The sequence below is a fragment of the Halichoeres trimaculatus genome, unplaced genomic scaffold, assembly GCF_033239565.1.
Source record: "Halichoeres trimaculatus isolate MK-OKI-2021-1 unplaced genomic scaffold, fHalTri1.1 fHalTri1_scaffold_7, whole genome shotgun sequence".
NCBI classification, from domain to species: domain Eukaryota; kingdom Metazoa; phylum Chordata; class Actinopteri; order Labriformes; family Labridae; genus Halichoeres; species Halichoeres trimaculatus.
The window spans coordinates 20,251,489-20,273,280 of record NW_027437185.1 but is presented as its reverse complement, the minus strand read 5'-3'; the positions used below and the strand labels follow the sequence as shown (position 1 = coordinate 20,273,280).

The following is a 21,792-nucleotide window of genomic DNA, read 5'->3' as shown; positions in this document are numbered from 1 at the left end:
TCCTGAAGAGAAAAAAGAAAATTTCTTTTAGAAATATGTTGGACTTTAGCTTGAACATTTTTACATAAATACTGTTGTACTGTTGTTTGTCAACACATATTTCATATTGCAGGAAGAAAACTTTCTCAAGAGAACATTTAGTTTGTGACTATCTGAAAGATTTCTCTCAGTGAATACAAATTTTTGATTCGCACCATGTTTAGTAAACAAAAAAAACAATGCAGCCAAGCAGGCAAATTAATGCTCAAAACAACCAAGAACTGTTAAATTTAGAAATGAAATGACCAAAAACTTCAGTTGACAGTGTCGGCACTTATATATCAGTAAAAAATGTTCAACTTTAAAATCAAACATCTCTTTATATCAGGATGAACAATAGGAAAGTCTATCTTGGTGGGATGAAGTTGCATGCCAAGCTTGAGTTCAGAGGAAATAATTTCTACTTTATCGTGATGATCTTCTCAAGAAAGATATGCTCATTTCCTGTACTGTATATGACTTTAAATTAATCAATTTAGAATGTTTGAAAGGGTACAACACAAACATAAATGTTTTTCTAGTTGCAAAAGAACAAAATAAAGACAGATCGAATGTATCAAAGAAAGGGGAAAAAGGGAGGGAAAAAACGCTGACTTTCAGCACCAAGGACAGGGGCACTGCAACCAAGAATCAACTCAACGCTGAAACAAATGCAGACTCAGTCAGGAAACATGACACTAAATAAAACAGCAGTAAAGTTGCACTCATTGAAGTGTACTCTGGAATTACACTATACTAAATGTAAATAAAAAACTGCAAACCTTAAGCTCAGGGTGTAAAGTCGAGGACATACAAATCTCTCTTATGAAAGACCTGAGGCGTATAGCCTTTCAAAGTCAGATTCATGGAGTTAAAAAAGTATATTCTGCTCAGATTAAAGGAAAATTGTGACGATAAAAATCTTACATCTCATGCATGCAGCATTAAAGTGTGGAGACAGACACTAGACTGAAAGGAACCACTGGACTCTCTGAAAGCAGGGAAAAACGACTTAAACATTTCAAACATTTACATACATTCCTCCAGACTCAAATTATAGAGAACCACACCAGGAAATGTAATTAAGAAATTACACTTTCATAGAAGATAATGGTAGGGAAAAGCAAGGTCTTGCACATGACTTCCCAAGCCAACAATCTTTTGTACTAAGTTAATGGAATTTTCAAAGTATCTTTTTCAAAAAGACCATCAAGTTTGTGCGTTTCCGCAAATATCGCAAAATCAAGTTTGCCTTTTGTTACATTCTCAATCGAGGTACAAAACATAGAACTGAGAGACCAAACTAAGGAAGGAGCTGAAATTGACAGGTGGTCCTACCTCAGGAGAGTCATCACAGTCTCCAAACACGTCAGCAAAGTCTGATGGACTTTTCCTCAGAGTCTGGTCAGCAGGCAGTGTGTTGTCATTGTAGGATGACACAAACTTAAAGTCACTGGTTCGAGACCCTGTTGTCAGGTAGGCGTCATAATTGTAAGCGCTGCGTAAAGTTCCTGTGCCGTCTACATCTGCGTAATTTGGAGGCAGATAAGCGCTGGGGATGGCCACTGCTCCGTCAAACAACAGTCTGGGCTTTCTCCTGCGACAAAACCTCACACCCAGGATGATGATGATGAAGGTCAGGAAAAACGTAGACACACACACCAGCGCGATGATCAGGTAAGAGGTCAGTTTGGAGTTCTTCTCGTCATAAGAAATGTCCTTCAGTTCTGGCACCTCAGCCAAGTTATCAGAAATCAGTAAATACATGGAGCAGGTGGCAGACAGAGAGGGCTGTCCGTTATCTTTCACTGCCACAATAAGGTTCTGTTTCATGCTGTCAGATTCGGAAATGTCCCGCTGGGTCCTGATCTCTCCGCTGTGGACACCAATAGTGAAAAGTCCCGGATCACTGGACTTCACGATGTGATAGGACAGCCAGGCGTTCTGCCCGGAGTCCGCGTCCACAGCTATCACTTTGGACACCAGAGAGCCTCCGTGGGCGGCTTTGGGGACCAGCTCGGTCATGAACGAGTTGCCTTCCGGCCCGGGGTACAGGATCTGAGGAGAGTTGTCATTCACATCCGATATGAACACACTCACGGTCACGTTGCTGCTCAGAGGAGGAGAGCCGTTGTCTCTGGCCATCACGTGCACTTTGAAGCTCCTCAACTGTTCATAATCAAACGACCTCACAGCGTGGATCACCCCCGTGTCTCCGTTCACAGACACATAGGAGGACACCGGGGCTCCGTTCACCTCACCGCCTAACAGAGAATAAATCACTGTACCGTTCTGTCTCCAGTCGGGGTCTCGAGCACTCACTGAACATAAAGTGGAGCCAGGTTTGTTATTCTCACTCACAGATGCGCTGTACGACTGCTCCTCAAACACAGGTGGGTTGTCGTTGATGTCTGCTACAGATAACTCAACACTTTTAGATGACGACAGAGGAGGAGAGCCCTCGTCAGTGGCACTGATTGTAATGTTGTAATCAGACACTACTTCACGGTCCAGCTGTCCTGTGCTCACCAGAGAATAATAGTTTTTAATAGAAGGAACCAACTTAAAAGGAACATTTTGCTGAATGGAGCAGCGCACCTGTCTGTTAGTCTCAGAGTCTCTGTCCTGCACGTTGATGATGCCCACCTCTGTACCAGGTGACACGTTCTCAGGTATGGGATTGGTCAGTGATTTTATAGATATCACTGGAGCGTTGTCATTTATGTCATTGATATCAACAATCAATGTTGCGTATGAGACTAATCCAAGTCCATCCTTGGCGCTTATCTGCAGTTCATAGGATTTTTCCTTTTCATAATCAATAACTCCAGCCACTCTAACCTCGCCTGTTTGAGAGTTCAGAGAGAAAACGTTGTTATTTCCGCCAGAGACATGATCGAATTCATAAGTTATTTCACCATTCACTCCCTCGTCTGCATCAGTTGCACTCACTGTGATCACCAGTGTGTCCAGAGCAGAGTTTTCAGGCAGACTGGCCTTATAAACGGTCTGACTGAACACTGGCACATTATCATTAGCATCCAGGACAGTGACGTGTATGACTACAGTACCTGATCTCCGAGGAGAGCCTCCATCAAATGCAGTAAGCAATAACTGGAGCTCCCTTTTGTCCTCTCGGTCTAACTCTTTCTCCAACACTAATTCACTAAATTTTCGTCCACCTGCTTTTGTGTTTATGTTTAATTTGAAATGATCGTTCTGCTGAAGAGAATAATCCTGCACGGAATTTTCCCCAATATCTGCATCGTGTGCCTCCCCGAGGAGAAAACGCGCACCCTTGACCGCCAGCTCGTGAATTTCAATCTTAAGTGACTCTTCTTTAAACTGAGGTGAATTGTCGTTGATATCTTGAACACGGATGTTAATACGGTGTACCTCTAATGGATTCTCCAGGACCAGTTCCTGTTTCAGGACACATGATGCTCTTTTAGCACAAAGACCTTCTCTGTCGATCCGTTCTTGAACGATCAAATCTCCGGTGTTGAGATTCACTCCGCAGTACTTCACACTGTTATCCTCTGTATCAATGCGGGCCTTACGAGCAGACAGTCTGCCCGATTCAAGTCCCAGATCCTTCGCGATATTCCCAATTACAGATCCACGTTTCATCTCCTCCGGTATCGAGTAGCTTACGTCTCCAAAGACAGGGTGGAGGGCGAGGAAAATAAAAGCCAGGCCGCAATGCAGCCTGAGTTTGCCAATTTCCATCTTTCCTTCAAGGACGTGCACTAGCAAATGTAAATCTTTGTAGAGGTAAAAAGAAATCAACAATAATTTCCTCCACAACGAAAAACAAAGACGTACACGGAGCAGTTTTGCACCCTGTGCCACAATAGCACAAGCAGGCTTTACTAATCGCTGAGACAGAAGGGTGGAGAGTAACCGCGCCTTTTCGTTTGCTAGTGCACACTGACACCATGAGTATTTGTCAGGTATGGCAGGAAGATCGAAATGTTTTTTTGTGCGTACCTCTGAACTGGCTCATTTCGAAGACATTAGTTTAAAAATAGTAAAGAAAGCAAGATGATTTGCTTTTAATGTGTCTCTGTGAGGAGCACCGTGTGACTGCTTTGGCTATATATAAAAAAAAAAAGGTCATCAAAATCAGGCGCTTAAAAGCGTCATTGTAACAAAATGCACTACACTAAACCACATTTCTCTATAGTTCTGTGGAGATTATGTTTTTCTATAGAGGAAATCATAGCTCTAATATTAATCATATGTGATGACGACATACTGTAAGAGAAATGTATCTAAGTTTTTGAACCATGAACTTTTTTCTTTCAAAGAATGAAGCAGTGTTAGCTTCTGTTCACCAAAGCTTTACTATGTAATATACATAAACTATTCACAGAGATGTGTAGCTAATTAGATCAGTGGTGTTTTTTTTTTCTTCTTAGACTCACAAAGCAAACATTTTACATGTTACACAGCCAATTTAAGCGAACGAGCTTCAGCCCCATAAAAGAGAAAAACTAATACAAAGGACAGATAAACTGTGCCATAGTTCAGCCTTTATCCGCCTCAAATTCGGTAAAACAATAAGCAGGTACAGTGAAGAGGATAAAATCAGCAGAAAAGGAATGTAAACCTCCCCAACAATGCACCACGACACGAGGTAGAGTTCAGCACCAAGGACAGCGATACTCATTCATGGGGTAACCCAAATGAGCCACAGTAGGAGTTCAGAAAAGGCCTTAGTAATTCCAAAAACTCCGGGTAACATGTGACACAGATAGTTCACAAAAGCGGAAATAGGCTGACAATGATGATCTTTGAGGAAACGTGGTCACCTGTAAAACAGACCTTTGAGGCTAGACACATGCAGATTAAATTGACGGCCCTATAAGACTTAGAAAAAAGTAGTAGAACTAGAAAAACAAACTAAGGATAAGCGCTTCATTAAAACTTCAGACTAGGTTTAGCAATCTAAAATGTACCTACTTTAGGAGAGACATCAGTCTCTCAACACAAAATATATTGGACTTTCCCTCAGGGTCAGGTCAGCAGGTACTGTGATGTCAGTGAAAGATGATATATACTTAAAGCTACTGATTCAGACACTGTTGTCTTGTGTTATCTACCAAGCCACAAAGTAGAGTGCAATCACTGTGCTGAAAACTGTTTCCTCTCGAACTTGAAAGAAAAAACGACCAAGGAAAGGAAAGCAGCAGTTGCATCCAAAGCATTCGCCGATACTTGAAAAAAAACACTAATCTGAGAGACCAAAAACACCACAAATTGAACAAAATTTGTAAATGTCAACTTATCTTTCAGAGGGAAAACAATTAAAATAAAGTGACGTGTGACGGAAAATTTGTTTTGTTTTTTACTAATCTTGTCCAGATTACAAACGCAGAAGACGTCCACAGAGAGTGGCATGTGTTCCTACCTCAGGAGAGTCATCACAGTCTCCAAACACGTCAGCAAAGTCTGATGGACTTTTCCTCAGAGTCTGGTCAGCAGGCAGTGTGTTGTCATTGTAAGATGACACAAACTTAAAGTCACTGGTTCGAGACCCTGTTGTCAGGTAGGCGTCATAATTGTAAGCACTGTGTAAAGTTCCTGTGCCGTCTACATCTGCGTAATTTGGAGGCAGATAAGCGCTGGGGATGGCCACTGCTCCGTCAAACAACAGTCTGGGCTTTCTCCTGCGACAAAACCTCACACCCAGGATGATGATGATGAAGGTCAGGAAAAACGTAGACACACACACCAGCGCGATGATCAGGTAAGAGGTCAGTTTGGAGTTCTTCTCGTCATAAGAAATGTCCTTCAGTTCTGGCACCTCAGCCAAGTTATCAGAAATCAGTAAATACATGGAGCAGGTGGCAGACAGAGAGGGCTGTCCGTTATCTTTCACTGCCACAATAAGGTTCTGTTTCATGCTGTCAGATTCGGAAATGTCCCGCTGGGTCCTGATCTCTCCGCTGTGGACACCAATAGTGAAAAGTCCCGGATCACTGGACTTCACGATGTGATAGGACAGCCAGGCGTTCTGTCCGGAGTCCGCGTCCACAGCTATCACTTTGGACACCAGAGAGCCTCCGTGGGCGGCTTTGGGGACCAGCTCGGTCATGAACGAGTTGCCTTCCGGCCCGGGGTACAGGATCTGAGGAGAGTTGTCATTCACATCCGATATGAACACACTCACGGTCACGTTGCTGCTCAGAGGAGGAGAGCCGTTGTCTCTGGCCATCACGTGCACTTTGAAGCTCCTCAACTGTTCATAATCAAACGACCTCACAGCGTGGATCACCCCCGTGTCTCCGTTCACAGACACATAGGAGGACACCGGGGCTCCGTTCACCTCACCGCCTAACAGAGAATAAATCACTGTACCGTTCTGTCTCCAGTCGGGGTCTCGAGCACTCACTGAACATAAAGTGGAGCCAGGTTTGTTATTCTCACTCACAGATGCGCTGTACGACTGCTCCTCAAACACAGGTGGGTTGTCGTTGATGTCTGCTACAGATAACTCAACACTTTTAGATGACGACAGAGGAGGAGAGCCCTCGTCAGTGGCACTGATTGTAATGTTGTAATCAGACACTACTTCACGGTCCAGCTGTCCTGTGCTCACCAGAGAATAATAGTTTTTAATAGAAGGAACCAACTTAAAAGGAACATTTTGCTGAATGGAGCAGCGCACCTGTCTGTTAGTCTCAGAGTCTCTGTCCTGCACGTTGATGATGCCCACCTCTGTACCAGGTGACACGTTCTCAGGTATGGGATTGGTCAGAGATTTTAGAGTAATTACAGGTGGATTGTCGTTTACATCAGTTATAGCTATAATTACTGTGCAATACGAAGTGAGCCCTGGTCCATCTTTTGCTCTCACTCGCAGCTCAATCGTTTCATCTGTCTCATAATCAACAGACCCAATTACTTTAATTTCTCCAGTCTTATGATTTAGAGAAAACAAAGAAATGTATTCGTCAGACGCATGATCGAAATTGTACATTATCTCACCGTTGGCTCCCTCATCTGCATCCGTGGCGCTCACTGTAACTACTACTGTATCTGAAGGCGCATTTTCTGGCAGAGTGGCTTTGTAAACGGCCTGACTGAACACTGGGGCGTTATCATTAGCATCCAGTACAGTGACGTGAATTATCGCTGTGCCTGATCTTTGTGGAGAACCACCATCCATAGCTGTGAGCACTAATTTCAGTTCTTTATCTTTCTCTCGGTCAAGTTCCTTTAACAAAACCAATTCGGAGTGTTTCCTTCCGCTTGCATCTGTGTCTGTACTAATTGTGAAATGCTCGTTATTCTGTAAAGTGTATCGCTGCACAGTGTTCGTTGCTATATCCGCATCATGAGCTTCAGTGAGCAGGAATTTAGCTCCTTTGTCCGCTGATTCTTGGATTTCAAACGAAATCACGTCTTCATTAAAGTGTGGGGCGTTGTCGTTTATGTCCTGGACATGGATACTTATTCGATGAAGCTCCAAGGGGTTTTCTAAGACAAGCTCCCCTTTCAATACACACGTCGCCTTCTTACCACAGAGACCCTCCCTGTCGATCCTGTCAGCCACAATTAAATCCCCAGTGCTTACATTGATGTCACAATAGCGCTTGTCGTTCCTGTCCGTCTCGATGCGAGCTTTACGCACAGAAAGTGTCGCAATCCCAAGGCCAAGATCTTTGGCTACATTTCCAATAACAGAGCCGCGTTTCATCTCCTCCGCCACAGAATAGCTCACATCTCCATACACAGCATGCAGGATGAGGAAAAGGACAAAAACACTGAGTCGAGAAATACGAAATCCTCTGTTCGTCCTGTTCTCCATGTTAGACCAGGGCTTCATTTCACCCTGGTTAATTCTTTCTCGATGATCAAAGACTGTAATACCCGACGACAGAAGCAACCCGAATATCTGCACACTCTGGGCTTTATATATGGTCCTTCACCGACAAACACACGGCACCACAATAACGCTTTGCAATGGTGGAAAAGAATGGAGACGCTGCCACTGATGGCCTTTATTGGTGCACAGTGACACCAAGAGTTCAAAAGAAATATGGCACTGTAAACTGAAAACAGGCTGATATCTTTACAATATCAAACCCATAATGGACGTTATTGAGTGACTTTTTTTTTCCACAAAAATGACACGGGGAAATGGAGTGTGACACAGGTAACAAAAGTAACCAGGATCCCATTGCTATTGCCTACTCTGTTTAAGATCCTATGTTATTTTTGATAACTGAATATTTTCAGCATCACATTTTCATCATTTTTCTGTGAAAGAAAGTTCTGTGAAAATAAACACCCCCAAAATTATATATCTATTAAAAGATACACATCCTAGATATCATACTTTGATATTTGGTCATTCAAAAATAAATAGTAAATGTTAGTTTCATTTGAAAATAAATGTCTTCAGAGACTCTCAATAATTGCAAAAAGTGTGAGAAATTTGCACCCTGAACAAAAGAATAAACTCAGTGATATTAAATATCAGAGACACAAAATGCACATTGTTCCCTTTTTACAAGTCATTTCCTTTTAAGTGTCACATTAGACTAGCTTTAATGCCAGAGAAGCAAAACTGAGACAAGAAAGTGTGAGGGGGAAACCAAACACATGAAGAGGAAACATAACTGAAGAGAAACTGTAGCTTGAAAGTGCTCAAGATGTCACTAAATACTCCAATTTAAACAAAGTAGGGTAAAGATAAGCTGATGAAACATGTAATGAGACATCCAAGACCAAAACAAGGAATCAAGATGCACGAGCCAAAGCATCAACAGAAATCATGCAGGCTTGCCAAACAAACTGAAAACCAAAAGACAATTATTTCTCATCATGACAGTCAAAAAGTGCCAATGCTGTGTGTTATATGATCAAAAGTCTTCCTCAAATAGCTTTGTTGTTACCAAGTCTCACATTTACTGTCATCACACCAGACCTGTGGTCCACTAAAAAGTCCATTCTACAAAAACAGATGAGAACAGTTTTCGGTAAGAATTTGCAGTCCAGTTATGTGGAACATTTTTCCTGTCTCACCCTGCAGTGTGTATTTGGATCTGTACTTAGAAATAAAATGAACTGTAAATAAAACTCTTGGAAAGTGGGATAATAGGCATGCTTGTCTATTTTTCTGTTTAGAAATTGTTTCTAATGTTGGTGAAAATTTATAAATTAAAATTATGTTTGCTAATGTACAGGGTTGTTGGAAAGTTGAAAGTGTACAAAATGTGTGACTGTCCGACAGATCTTATGGCGTCACAGAAATTATAAATACAACACCAGTGCCATCAAGGGACCCTCATTGCATACCTCTTTGATATTAATGACATACCTCTCAGTGCAAGAGGTTATTTGGAGCAAATTAGTTTTATTTTCCAATAAAACATGCAGCAAGTGGTAACAGGTGCCGTTCCTAAACTGTTTTAAGACTTCACATATGAATCTAACCTGTGATAATCGTTGCAGTAGGTTTTTAAAGTTCAGCCCAGGAAGTCAGGAAGAAATCAGTTATTGCAAAACCTATAACACAAACTGAAGCCAACACTTCCCTTTCCCGAACTATAACAATGATCCCCAAAAAGAGGAAAAACAGAAAACAAAACAAAACACTGGAAGTCCATTACACATTCTTCCATATGTTCAAATACAATCCATGTCTACATGTTGTAGTATTGTGAAAGCTGAGAGATGAAAAAAAGTCCAAAGTCCTACTGTATGTTTCATTGGCACAAAAGGAGACAAGCTTTTCAACAACACAATGGGGAATTTACAGTAAACTATCCACTCTTAGCCAAAATAACTAGAAATAACTCAGATAGTCAGCTTAACTTATTCCCTAACTACTGTCAACAAAACAAAAACAAAAAATCTCAGGCTGGTTAGGTTTACATCAAGAAATTGCTACCATAAAGATTACAGTTGAAGTAAAGGAATAGCCAGGCCAAGTAAGTGACAGCATAACTGCTGTAGGCTTTACATAATGAAACAGAAACTGGCTTTGCAGTAGTCTGCAAAACAAAATATAAGCAGAAAAAAAGAGAAAGTACTCTACCTGCGGTTGTAAATTTTATAAAACATGGAAAATAAAGTAAAATAATTAAACCAGGGTGTAGAAGGTGTTGTGTCCATTCAAAACCATAAGACTGTAAAACCCTATACTCTCAGCCTGAAAAGAAAAATAAAATATATACCCAAAAAAAGTGTCTGTCAAGCACAGACATGAATATAAAAATAAATATGTGAAATGTCAAAAGGTAAATAAGTATAACATCGATGGAAACCGCAGTACTTGTTCCTACCTCAGGAGAGTCATCACAGTCTCCAAACACGTCAGCAAAGTCCGATGGACTTTTCCTCAGAGTCTGGTCAGCAGGCAGTGTGTTGTCATTGTACGATGACACAAACTTAAAGTCACTGGTTCGAGACCCTGTTGTCAGGTAGGCGTCATAGTTGTAAGCACTGCGTAAAGTTCCTGTGCCGTCTACATCTGCGTAATTTGGAGGCAGATAAGCGCTGGGGATGGCCACTGCTCCGTCAAACAACAGTCTGGGCTTTCTCCTGCGACAAAACCTCACACCCAGGATGATGATGATGAAGGTCAGGAAAAACGTAGACACACACACCAGCGCGATGATCAGGTAAGAGGTCAGTTTGGAGTTCTTCTCGTCATAAGAAATGTCCTTCAGTTCTGGCACCTCAGCCAAGTTATCAGAAATCAGTAAATACATGGAGCAGGTGGCAGACAGAAAGGGCTGTCCGTTATCTTTCACTGCCACAATAAGGTTCTGTTTCATGCTGTCGGATTCGGAAATGTCCCGCTGGGTCCTGATCTCTCCGCTGTGGACACCAATAGTGAAAAGTCCCGGATCACTGGACTTCACGATGTGATAGGACAGCCAGGCGTTCTGTCCGGAGTCCGCGTCCACCGCTATCACTTTGGACACCAGAGAGCCTCCGTGGGCAGCTTTGGGGACCAGCTCGGTCATGAACGAGTTGCCCTCCGGCCCGGGGTATAGGATCTGAGGAGAGTTATCATTCACATCCGATATGAACACACTCACGGTCACGTTGCTGCTCAGAGGAGGAGAGCCGTTGTCTCTGGCCATTACGTGCACTTTGAAGCTCCTCAACTGTTCATAATCAAACGACCTCACAGCGTGGATCACCCCCGTGTCTCCGTTCACAGACACATAGGAGGACACCGGGGCTCCGTTCACCTCACCGCCTAACAGAGAATAAATCACTGTACCGTTCTGTCTCCAGTCGGGGTCTCGAGCACTCACCGAACATAAAGTGGAGCCAGGTTTGTTATTCTCACTCACACATGCGCTGTACGACTGCTCCTCAAACACAGGTGGGTTGTCGTTGATGTCTGCTACAGATAACTGAACACTTTTAGACGACGACAGAGGAGGAGAGCCCTCGTCAGTGGCACTGATTGTAATGTTGTAATCAGACACTACTTCACGGTCCAGCTGTCCTGTGCTCACCAGAGAATAATAGTTTTTAATAGAAGGAACCAACTTAAAAGGAACATTTTGCTGAATGGAGCAGCGCACCTGTCCGTTAGCCTCAGAGTCTCTGTCCTGCACGTTGATGATGCCTACCTCTGTACCAGGTGACACGTTCTCAGGTATGGGATTAGCCAAGGACGTTATTAACGTAATAGGGGCATTATCATTGACATCTGTGATATCAATTAGTAATGTAGCTGACGACACTAAACCAAGACCATCCTTCGCGGTTATTTGCAATTCATATGCAGACAGCTCCTCAAAGTCTATCGATCCACTTACTTTTACTTCACCAGTTGTCTGATCCAAACTAAATACATTATTACTTTCATCTGAAATGTGATCAAATTCATACATCACCTCCCCGTTTACTCCTTCGTCTGCATCGGTTGCACTGACTCTTACTACAACAGTATCCAAAGGAGAGTTTTCAGGCAGACTGGCTTTATAAACGGCCTGACTGAACACTGGGGCGTTATCATTAGCATCCAGTACAATGACGTGTATGACTGCAGTGCCTGATCTCTGTGGTGAACCTCCGTCAGTTGCTACAAGCACTATTGTTAGCTCATGCTGCTTTTCTCTATCCAACTCTTTATCCAGAACCAATTCACTGTATTTTCCTCCTCCGCTTTTTGCAACAACATTTAATCTGAAGTTTTCATTTGTGTCGATAGTGTAACCCTGTATAGCGTTTTGACCAATGTCAGCATCGTGGGCCTCATCTATACGGTAACGACTTCCCTTCATTGCCGATTCCCTGATCTCATATTTTATTGTGTTCTTTTTAAACTGTGGTGAATTATCATTTATATCTTGAACGTGAACACTAACTCGGTGCAGTTCTAATGGGTTTTCTAAAACAAGTTCTTGTTTTAAAACGCATGATGGCCGTTTACCACAAAGCCCCTCTCGGTCGATCCTGTCTGCAACAATGATATCTCCTGTACTGAGATTAATGTCACAGTATCGTTTGCCGTTTCCATCTGCGTTAATACGTGCCTTTCGAGCACTCAGTTTCCCCACCTCAAGTCCAAGATCTTGCGCTATGTTTCCGACTACTGAGCCGCGTTTCATCTCCTCGAGAAGGGTATAGGACACATCTCCACAGACGGTATGCAGCGCGAGAAAAAAAACTCCCACAGAGCTAACCAGGCCAAGCACGGAAAAAGCTTTGTGTCCCATTCTGCTGGAATTCACCACCAAATTCACAATATGAAAAAAATCTTCAAACACGAATCATGCTCCGGTGTGATTCCCTTGAAGAAGCAAGAATAATCCCATCAACAGAAGTCCTGGGTGTTACGTTTAACACCGAACCAGCACTCGTGATTTAATAATGTGCATGCGTGAAGAGAAAGAAAACGTATCACAGCCATGTAAAGCTGGTAGACAGCGACTCTTGGAGCAGATTGCGGGTATTACACATTTTTTGAAAGGAAAAATTATCAAGTCTGCATTATGTTGCAAATCTTAACACAGATCAAACATTTAATATGTATTTAGGATTCTTAAGTGCAAATTAGTTTTTTGTTTTGTAAAACTGTAAGTTTTCTTTATTTTATATTTATTTATTTATTTATTTTCTTATTTTTATGTTCATTTTCATCACAGCACTGGCAACAGCTCAAATATAAAAGAGAAGGCGAAATTTCAGCACCATGGACAGATACCAGAGTGGAATGTAACGAGCCAAGGGACACATAAAACTCATCACTGTGGATGCCAGGAGACTACAAAACTACAAACTGAAAGAGATAGTAAATAAAGTCATCTTATTCCAGATCACAACACACAGTTTACCTGTTAAAGGGCACAGCTGTTGAGAGGCACTGCTAGGAAAGGAGGTAAATATGTATGTGTTTTCACAGCAGAGAGCTTCGGAATCATGACAAGATAAATAATACTTTAGCTTTCTAAGCTTTTTTTTTGTTCACACTGCTTACCCAAAAGCATAAAAAAATGGAAGACTGTCACTCCATAATCATAGAGGCTTATGCAAAGAAATCAAAACACATCTTTACTAAGTAAAATAGCCAAAGTAAACTAAAAAAGGTTAATGAAACGCCACCTGTGATGGTATGATTTGATGTAAATAAGCATGTTTGTAGGGGTATGAACGGAATAAAATCTAAACTCATGTATGAATTGCTGGCAAGAAATGAACGCTTAAGATGTCCCTACCTCTGGAGAGTCATCACAGTCTCCAAACACGTCAGCAAAGTCTGACGAACTTTTCCTCAGAGTCTGGTCAGCAGGCAGTGTGTTGTCATTGTAGGATGACACAAACTTAAAGTCACTGGTTCGAGACCCTGTTGTCAGGTAGGCGTCGTAATTGTAAGCACTGCGTAAAGTTCCGGTGCCGTCTACATCTGCGTAATTTGGAGGCAGATAAGCGCTGGGGATGGCCACTGCTCCGTCAAACAACAGTCTGGGCTTTCTCCTGCGACAAAACCTCACACCTAGGATGATGATGATGAAAGTCAGGAAAAACGTAGACACACACACCAGCGCGATGATCAGGTACGAGGTCAGTTTGGAGTTCTTCTCGTCATAAGAAATGTCCTTCAGTTCTGGCACCTCAGCCAAGTTATCAGAAATCAGTAAATACATGGAGCAGGTGGCAGACAGAGAGGGCTGTCCGTTATCTTTCACTGCCACAATAAGGTTCTGTTTCATGCTGTCAGATTCGGAAATGTCCCGCTGGGTCCTGATCTCTCCGCTGTGGACACCAATCGTGAAAAGTCCCGGATCACTGGACTTCACGATGTGATAGGACAGCCAGGCGTTCTGTCCGGAGTCCGCGTCCACCGCTATCACTTTGGACACCAGAGAGCCTCCGTGGGCGGCTTTGGGGACCAGCTCGGTCATGAACGAGTTGCCCTCCGGCCCGGGGTACAGGATCTGAGGAGAGTTGTCATTCACATCCGATATGAACACACTCACGGTCACGTTGCTGCTCAGAGGAGGAGAGCCGTTGTCTCTGGCCATCACGTGCACTTTGAAGCTCCTCAGCTGTTCATAATCAAACGACCTCACAGCGTGGATCACCCCCGTGTCTCCGTTCACAGACACATAGGAGGACACCGGGGCTCCGTTCACCTCACCGCCTAACAGAGAATAAATCACTGTACCGTTCTGTCTCCAGTCGGGGTCTCGAGCACTCACCGAACATAAAGTGGAGCCAGGTTTGTTATTCTCACTCACACATGCGCTGTACGACTGCTCCTCAAACACAGGTGGGTTGTCGTTGATGTCTGCTACAGATAACTGAACACTTTTAGACGACGACAGAGGAGGAGAGCCCTCGTCAGTGGCACTGATTGTAATGTTGTAATCAGGCACTACTTCACGGTCCAGCTGTCCTGTGCTCACCAGAGAATAATAGTTTTTAATAGAAGGAACCAACTTAAAAGGAACATTTTGCTGAATGGAGCAGCGCACCTGTCTGTTAGTCTCAGAGTCTCTGTCCTGCACGTTGATGATGCCCACCTCTGTACCAGGTGACACGTTCTCAGGTATGGGATTGGTCAGAGATTTTAGATAAATTACTGGAGCGTTGTCATTCACATCAGTTATTTCAATCATTACTTTAGAGTCAGAGGAAAGTCCATAACCGTCTTTGGCATCAATTCGCATTTCATATTTGGAATTGCTTTCAAAGTCGAGGGTCCCTTTAACTTTTATCTCTCCAGTTCTACTATCCAATGAGAAAACCTTTTTAGCCCTTTCTGAGATGCGGCTAAAATCATACGTCACCTCTCCATTGACTCCTTCGTCTGCATCAGTAGCACTCACTTTGACAACCAAAGTATCAACAGCAGAATTTTCAGGTAGACTGGCCTTGTAAACTGCCTGATCAAACAAAGGGGAGTTATCATTAGCATCCAGAACAGTCACGTGTATGCTGGCTGTTCCTGATTTTTGTGGATTGCCACCATCAATGGCAACCAGCAAAAACATGAAATCGTTTTCTTTTTCACGATCTAGCTCTTTGTCCAAAACCAACTCTACATTTTTGGACCCATCAGTATCGTCTTGAACAGATAAAATAAAGTGTTCATTGTTTTCCAAATTGTATTGTTTGACCGCATTTTGTCCGACGTCAGCGTCATGAGCTTCATTTACACGGTAGCGGGCTCCCTTGTCTGCAGATTCACTGATCTCCAGCTTAATTGTATCCTTTTGAAAAACGGGTGGATTGTCGTTTACATCCAGGATGAGAAGTGAAATGCGATGTAGCTCCAAAGGATTCTCCAGCACTAATTCAAATTTAAGCATACACGAAACCTTCTCCCCGCACAGCTCCTCCCTGTCGATCCTCTCCCTGATGACAAAATTTCCCGTTTTCAGATCAATGTCACAGTAATGCTGGTAGCTTTCCTCGGCATCAACACGGGCTTTACGAGCGAATAATTTCCCTGCATCAAGGCCGAGGTCCTTGGCAATATCTCCAACAATAGATCCGGGCCTCATCTCCTCCGGGACGGAATAGCTGAGGTCTGCACTGGTGAGGTGGACTACGACTGAAAAGCTATGTAGTAAAAAAATCCAAGACATCCCTAAGAGCTCCATGTTTACCTTCCTCCTCCAAAGACGACCGGTCAATGAACCTTACTTTTCATATGATATACCAAACCATGGAGCGAAATGTATACACCGCCTTTGTAGCAATGGCAGCTCCAGTAAAAATGTCACAATTGCTCCCTGTGTAGTGGGTGGAGAATTTTACTCCTTCACATCTGTTAGTCAGCAGCGACGCCGTGAGTCAATTTGAAATATTACAAAACAATACCTGGACTTCGATGGTTCCACATTTATAGTTCAGAGAAAACAACAAGACGACAAACTCTGTGTACTAGAAGGTAAAACGTGGGGTGAAACTGTCTTCCTGCGAGTGTGGTGATCGGTTTGATAGGTGCAAAAGGAGAACGCACAGTTCAGCACCATGGAGAGCGTTTGAATGGCTCATTGTTGACCAAAAGCCTCGTCCTGTTTGCACCCAAGACTTAATAGGACAGATCGACCACATCACATAAAACTAATCCTGTTAAACATTTAAGGGAAAACATATAGAAAACAACATTTGGAAACTTAGTATGAGTGGCATGTGTACCAGCTTTCACCATGAGGACACGATCAGTGTCGCATTTTAAAACACATTAGAATAAACGTGACGGGGAATAAATTCTCCTTGTTACAACCTTCTCAACAAGTAAGCATCAAAACCACCAATTCAGCAGTGTTATAGTGGGATTTTAAATACACATTGTAATAAATTGATAAAACTGGTTAGCACCGTACCAAAAGAATTGTACAGTATGATCATTACTGGTAAACACATTTGGAGAGATTGATTTAAAAATTCCAGGGTAGATTTGTTTGTCACTGAAGCACCGCTAGAAAACCAATTGGTCTCAAACGTAGCCAACTACATGAATAGACACAAGAAAATGTGTGAACTTAAAAAATTTTGAGGAACTAAAGGAACACAACTTGTCACATCTAAAAGCAAATGAGTACAAACTGCAGTTATTTAAACAACTTTTTATGAGCATTTAGAACCACGAACTTAGCACTAAAAATAAACATGATAATTTTCCTTTTTTCTTATTATTCTTATTATGTTTAGGGTAGAGATAAAAAATAAAATAAACTCATGTGTGTGCAAACACACAGACAGTGAGTAGAATTTGGTTATGACAAACCACTTAGTAATGAGTGACATGAAAGAAAGAAAGAAAGAAAGAAAGAAAGAAAGAAAGAAAGAAAGAAAGAAAGAAAGAAAGAAAGAATAAAAACTCTCCCAAGGAGACGTCTTTTCATCATGTAATAAAAAGAATGAAATAGGAAAAAAAAAAAAACAGGTCATCGGTCATATTCTTGACCTCATGATAAGGAAGTCACGCGCAACGGATTGAAACAATAGGTATAGGACTGCTCCGGGTTCAATTACGTAGCGCATTATCAAATATGTGAATGTACAAGCATGTCGTAAGATGTGTAATAGCATATCAAAGGCAAACAAGGAGCTTAAAGGTCTGAAACACTAAAGGGGAATGAGAACTATAATAAGACACTGCACCAGTCCTACCTCAGGTGAATCATCACAGTCTCCAAACACGTCAGCAAAGTCTGATGGACTTTTCCTCAGAGTCTGGTCAGCAGGCAGTGTGTTGTCATTGTAGGATGACACAAACTTAAAGTCACTGGTTCGAGACCCTGTTGTCAGGTAGGCGTCATAGTTGTAAGCACTGCGTAAAGTTCCTGTGCCGTCTACATCTGCGTAATTTGGAGGCAGATAAGCGCTGGGGATGGCCACTGCTCCGTCAAACAACAGTCTGGGCTTTCTCCTGCGACAAAACCTCACACCCAGGATGATGATGATGAAGGTCAGGAAAAACGTAGACACACACACCAGCGCGATGATCAGGTAAGAGGTCAGTTTGGAGTTCTTCTCGTCATAAGAAATGTCCTTCAGTTCTGGCATCTCGGCCAAGTTATCAGAAATCAGTAAATACATGGAGCAGGTGGCAGACAGAGAGGGCTGTCCGTTATCTTTCACTGCCACAATAAGGTTCTGTTTCATGCTGTCAGATTCGGAAATGTCCCGCTGGGTCCTGATCTCTCCGCTGTGGACACCAATCGTGAAAAGTCCCGGATCACTGGACTTCACGATGTGATAGGACAGCCAGGCGTTCTGTCCGGAGTCCGCGTCCACCGCTATCACTTTGGACACCAGAGAGCCTCCGTGGGCGGCTTTGGGGACCAGCTCGGTCATGAACGAGTTGCCCTCGGGCCCGGGGTACAGGATCTGAGGAGAGTTGTCATTCACATCCGATATGAACACACTCACGGTCACGTTGCTGCTCAGAGGAGGAGAGCCGTTGTCTCTGGCCATCACGTGCACTTTGAAGCTCCTCAACTGTTCATAATCAAACGACCTCACAGCGTGGATCACCCCCGTGTCTCCGTTCACAGACACATAGGAGGACACCGGGGCTCCGTTCACCTCACCGCCTAACAGAGAATAAATCACTGTACCGTTCTGTCTCCAGTCGGGGTCTCGAGCACTCACCGAACATAAAGTGGAGCCAGGTTTGTTATTCTCACTCACACATGCGCTGTACGACTGCTCCTCAAACACAGGTGGGTTGTCGTTGATGTCTGCTACAGATAACTGAACACTTTTAGACGACGACAGAGGAGGAGAGCCCTCGTCAGTGGCACTGATTGTAATGTTGTAATCAGACACTACTTCACGGTCCAGCTGTCCTGTGCTCACCAGAGAATAATAGTTTTTAATAGAAGGAACCAACTTAAAAGGAACATTTTGCTGAATGGAGCAGCGCACCTGTCCGTTCGTTCCAGAGTCTCTGTCCTGCACGTTGATGATGCCCACCTCTGTCCCAGGAGTCACGTTCTCAGGTATAGGGTTAGATAGTGTTTTTACATTTATTTCAGGTGAATTGTCATTAACATCTGTGATTTCAATTATAACTTTAGAATCTGAGGTTAGGCCGTACCCATCTTTGGCGTCTACTCTGATTTCATAGATAGATTCCTTTTCAAAATCCAAACGCCCTTTTAGTGTAATTTCACCTGTCGTTTGATTTAAAGCAAATACCCTTTTACCTGTTTCTGAAATACGACTAAATTCATAAGTCACTTCACCATTTAGACCCTCATCTGCATCCCTTGCAGCCACTGTCACTACTACAGTGCCTACAGGTGAGTTTTCAGGTAGGTTGGCCTCATATACAGTCTGGCTAAACACCGGGGCGTTATCATTAGCATCAAGCACAGTCACGTGCACCGTTGTGGTGCCGGATCTCTGCGGGCTGCCTCCATCTAGAGCAGTGAGCACTAACCTCAACTCATGCTGTTCCTCTCGATCTAATTCTTTATTCAACACTAGTTCTGCATATTTACCCCCGTCTGATTTTGTCTGGATTTTCAGCACCAAGTAATCGTTTGCCTGTAAAGCATAACTTTGAACAGCGTTTTGCCCGATGTCAATATCATGTGCCTCCAAAAGACGAAACCGAGATCCTTTCACAGCAAATTCGTGGATTTCTATCTTGATTTCATTTTTTGCAAAAACAGGAGAATTGTCGTTTATATCTTGTATTTGAAGGACTATGCGGTGCAATTCAAGAGGGGCCTCTAAAATTAACTCACATCTTAGGATACAAGACACCTTTTGACCGCAGAGCTCTTCTCTGTCAATTCTTTCAGCTACAATCAGATCTCCGGTGTTGAGGTTTATGTCACAGTACCGTGCTCGGTTCAGCTCGCTGTCAATACGGGCCTTCCGAGTGGTTAGTTTCCCCACATTCAGCCCGAGATCCTTTGCAATGTTTCCAATGATAGATCCAGGTTTCATTTCCTCGGCAATGGAAAAACTCACGTCTCCACTGCAGACGTGAAGCAGCAGAAGGAAGAATGCGAGCAGGCCCGTCACCAAATGTCTTTTGTGTGCCATCCCGACAGGAGAATAGAAAATAAGTCCGAAACGTTTGATGCTGTTTTTTATTCCTGTACGAAAATCTTTGCTGTCGTCTGATATGACATACGGAGTATCAGTCGTACTGGAAATTACAAATGAGAAGCGAACGACCGAAGGAGACACATCCGAGGGTGGAATATGCCGAGCAGAAAATTAAGACTGGAGCAACAAAGCAAGGGGTGGGACGTGTTTCCTCTGCAGGCGAACAGCGACACTGTGAGTTCATTTATAGCTCTGCATGTAAAAGATCAACTCTGAGCTCTCTCTCTGTAAAACCATTCCTGACAAATCCATGCGAAATAAAACGCTAACACTGTATCAAAATGTTATAAATTGATTGGAGGACGGACAGGGTAACATTGATATGTTAGGCATCAAAAAGGCCCTGACAATTTTCTCAAGAAAACAGTCCTCTGATTTATCCTACAAATTAAAAATCCTGAGGTAAGCAAAAAACATTTCAACTTCTCCTTAGAAAATATCATTCCCGTTTAAAGAGACCACCAAACACCCAACTAGAACAAAAATTGAGGACATCATTGGTCCCTGAAGGTTTGATTTAAAATAACTTTAAAACGACCTAATAAAATAAAATGACAAATCTTATGGACGATAGACCTTTTCACTGCTTACCAGAGAACCACAAATGAAAACCTAACATTAATTGTGTTAATTGTATTAGTTTCTGTTCAGAATTCGTTAGGAGCTGCCATGCTAGGGATATTAACCCCATGTTTCTGAATTCAAAATATGAATCAAAATAATCTTAAGAAAATAATTATTAGCAATATCTCCACAATAAGACAATGGATTTGATTCAGTCACAAATGAGCCATTGCACTGATGACTTTACCATTGACCTCCTTATTGTAAAGAGAAAATATTGCAGGACAATATTTTTTTTCAACAAAGGTCGGTGTTAAATATCAAGTCTGTAATCCCCTGCATCAAACATGTCTGCCTCTCAATTCTGCCTTGACCACAAAAACAAACCTTTTAGAAAACCACTCTAAAAGCCTCATTCTCACTCTTTGCCTCAAAACTGTATTCAGCAAACACAGGAGCTGACCCCATGAGTCAAATTAACTGTACAAGCTCTGATGTGTGATAAAACTTCATGAACTGAATTATCTCAATGTTTTTCAATTGACCGTTGAGGTTTTTTTTGTTTAAATTATACCAGATACCAGGCTAAAAATAAGGTATTTATTAAAAACTGCATGGATTGTCACATTATTGGCAGTAGTCTAGTAACATTCATTTTGAGTTTTGTTGTTGTTGTTGTTGTTCTTCTTCTTCTTCTTCTTTTCTGTTATGGTTTTTTGATTAACAAAGTTTCTCATTTTGTTTGGATTAAATCGTCTTCATCCATCCACATCTGTCCATAATCAAGCAAATGTAATAAGACGGAGAGATGTTGCAAATGAACCCCGTGAAACAAACTCTGGGATCTTGTGTTTAAATGTTTACTGCATCACATGTTCTATGTACCAACGTCACAAAGAGGTGTAGTTTTGTAGGTGTAGGTTTGAACTTTTACATCTACTTGACCTGTTGATCAGTTACATAGGCTAGTGGAATTGGCTTCTTTCCTTACTCCTCAATAAACGGGCTCCTGTGGTGATACTTTATGAATGTTTTGTTTGTACATTTCAAAACACTCAATTTACTACAAACTTGATTTATAAGTATCAGCAATTGACAACGCGTTTTTAATAAGGCAGTATTTTTTTTCGGGAAGTGGCCTCTTCC

At 42.4% G+C, this 21,792-nt stretch overlaps 3 protein-coding genes across 9 annotated transcripts in view; all 3 read right to left on the bottom strand.

Annotated features, from left to right (window-relative positions):
* Nucleotides 1-21,792, bottom strand: part of LOC141793146 (protocadherin gamma-C5-like) — a 290,533-nt gene that overhangs the window by 254,159 nt on the left and 14,582 nt on the right. The window lies entirely within an intron of this gene.
* On the bottom strand, nt 1,285-3,883 carry LOC141793835 (protocadherin beta-15-like). The gene has a single exon (XM_074674705.1). The coding sequence runs from the start codon at nt 3,745-3,747 to the stop codon at nt 1,285-1,287; it is 2,463 nt and encodes an 820-aa protein (XP_074530806.1). The 5' UTR covers nt 3,748-3,883.
* LOC141793834 (uncharacterized) lies at nt 5,387-20,177 on the bottom strand. The gene is made up of 7 exons (XM_074674704.1): nt 17,626-20,177; nt 15,822-16,007; nt 13,716-15,386; nt 12,431-12,608; nt 10,317-11,626; nt 8,925-8,980; nt 5,387-7,949 (listed from the first exon to the last, which is right to left on the bottom strand). Exons 1-7 carry the CDS (start codon nt 20,014-20,016, stop codon nt 5,387-5,389), a joined length of 8,355 nt encoding a protein of 2,784 aa, XP_074530805.1. The 5' UTR covers nt 20,017-20,177.

Excerpts from the sequence above, each read along its gene's own strand:
- LOC141793835 (XM_074674705.1), bottom strand. The coding sequence starts at position 3,747 with ATGGAAATTGGCAAACTCAGGCTGCATTGCGGCCTGGCTTTTATTTTC.
- LOC141793834 (XM_074674704.1), bottom strand. The coding sequence starts at position 20,016 with ATGGCACACAAAAGACATTTGGTGACGGGCCTGCTCGCATTCTTCCTT. Across the intron at positions 11,627-12,430 it reads CGACCGAGAGGGGCTTTGTG|AGGTAGGCATCATCAACGTG; the intron begins GTAAACGGCCAT and ends CACCTGGTACAG. Across the intron at positions 8,981-10,316 it reads ACTGTGATGACTCTCCTGAG|AATGGACTTTTTAGTGGACC; the intron begins GTAGGAACAAGT and ends CTGTTTTTGTAG.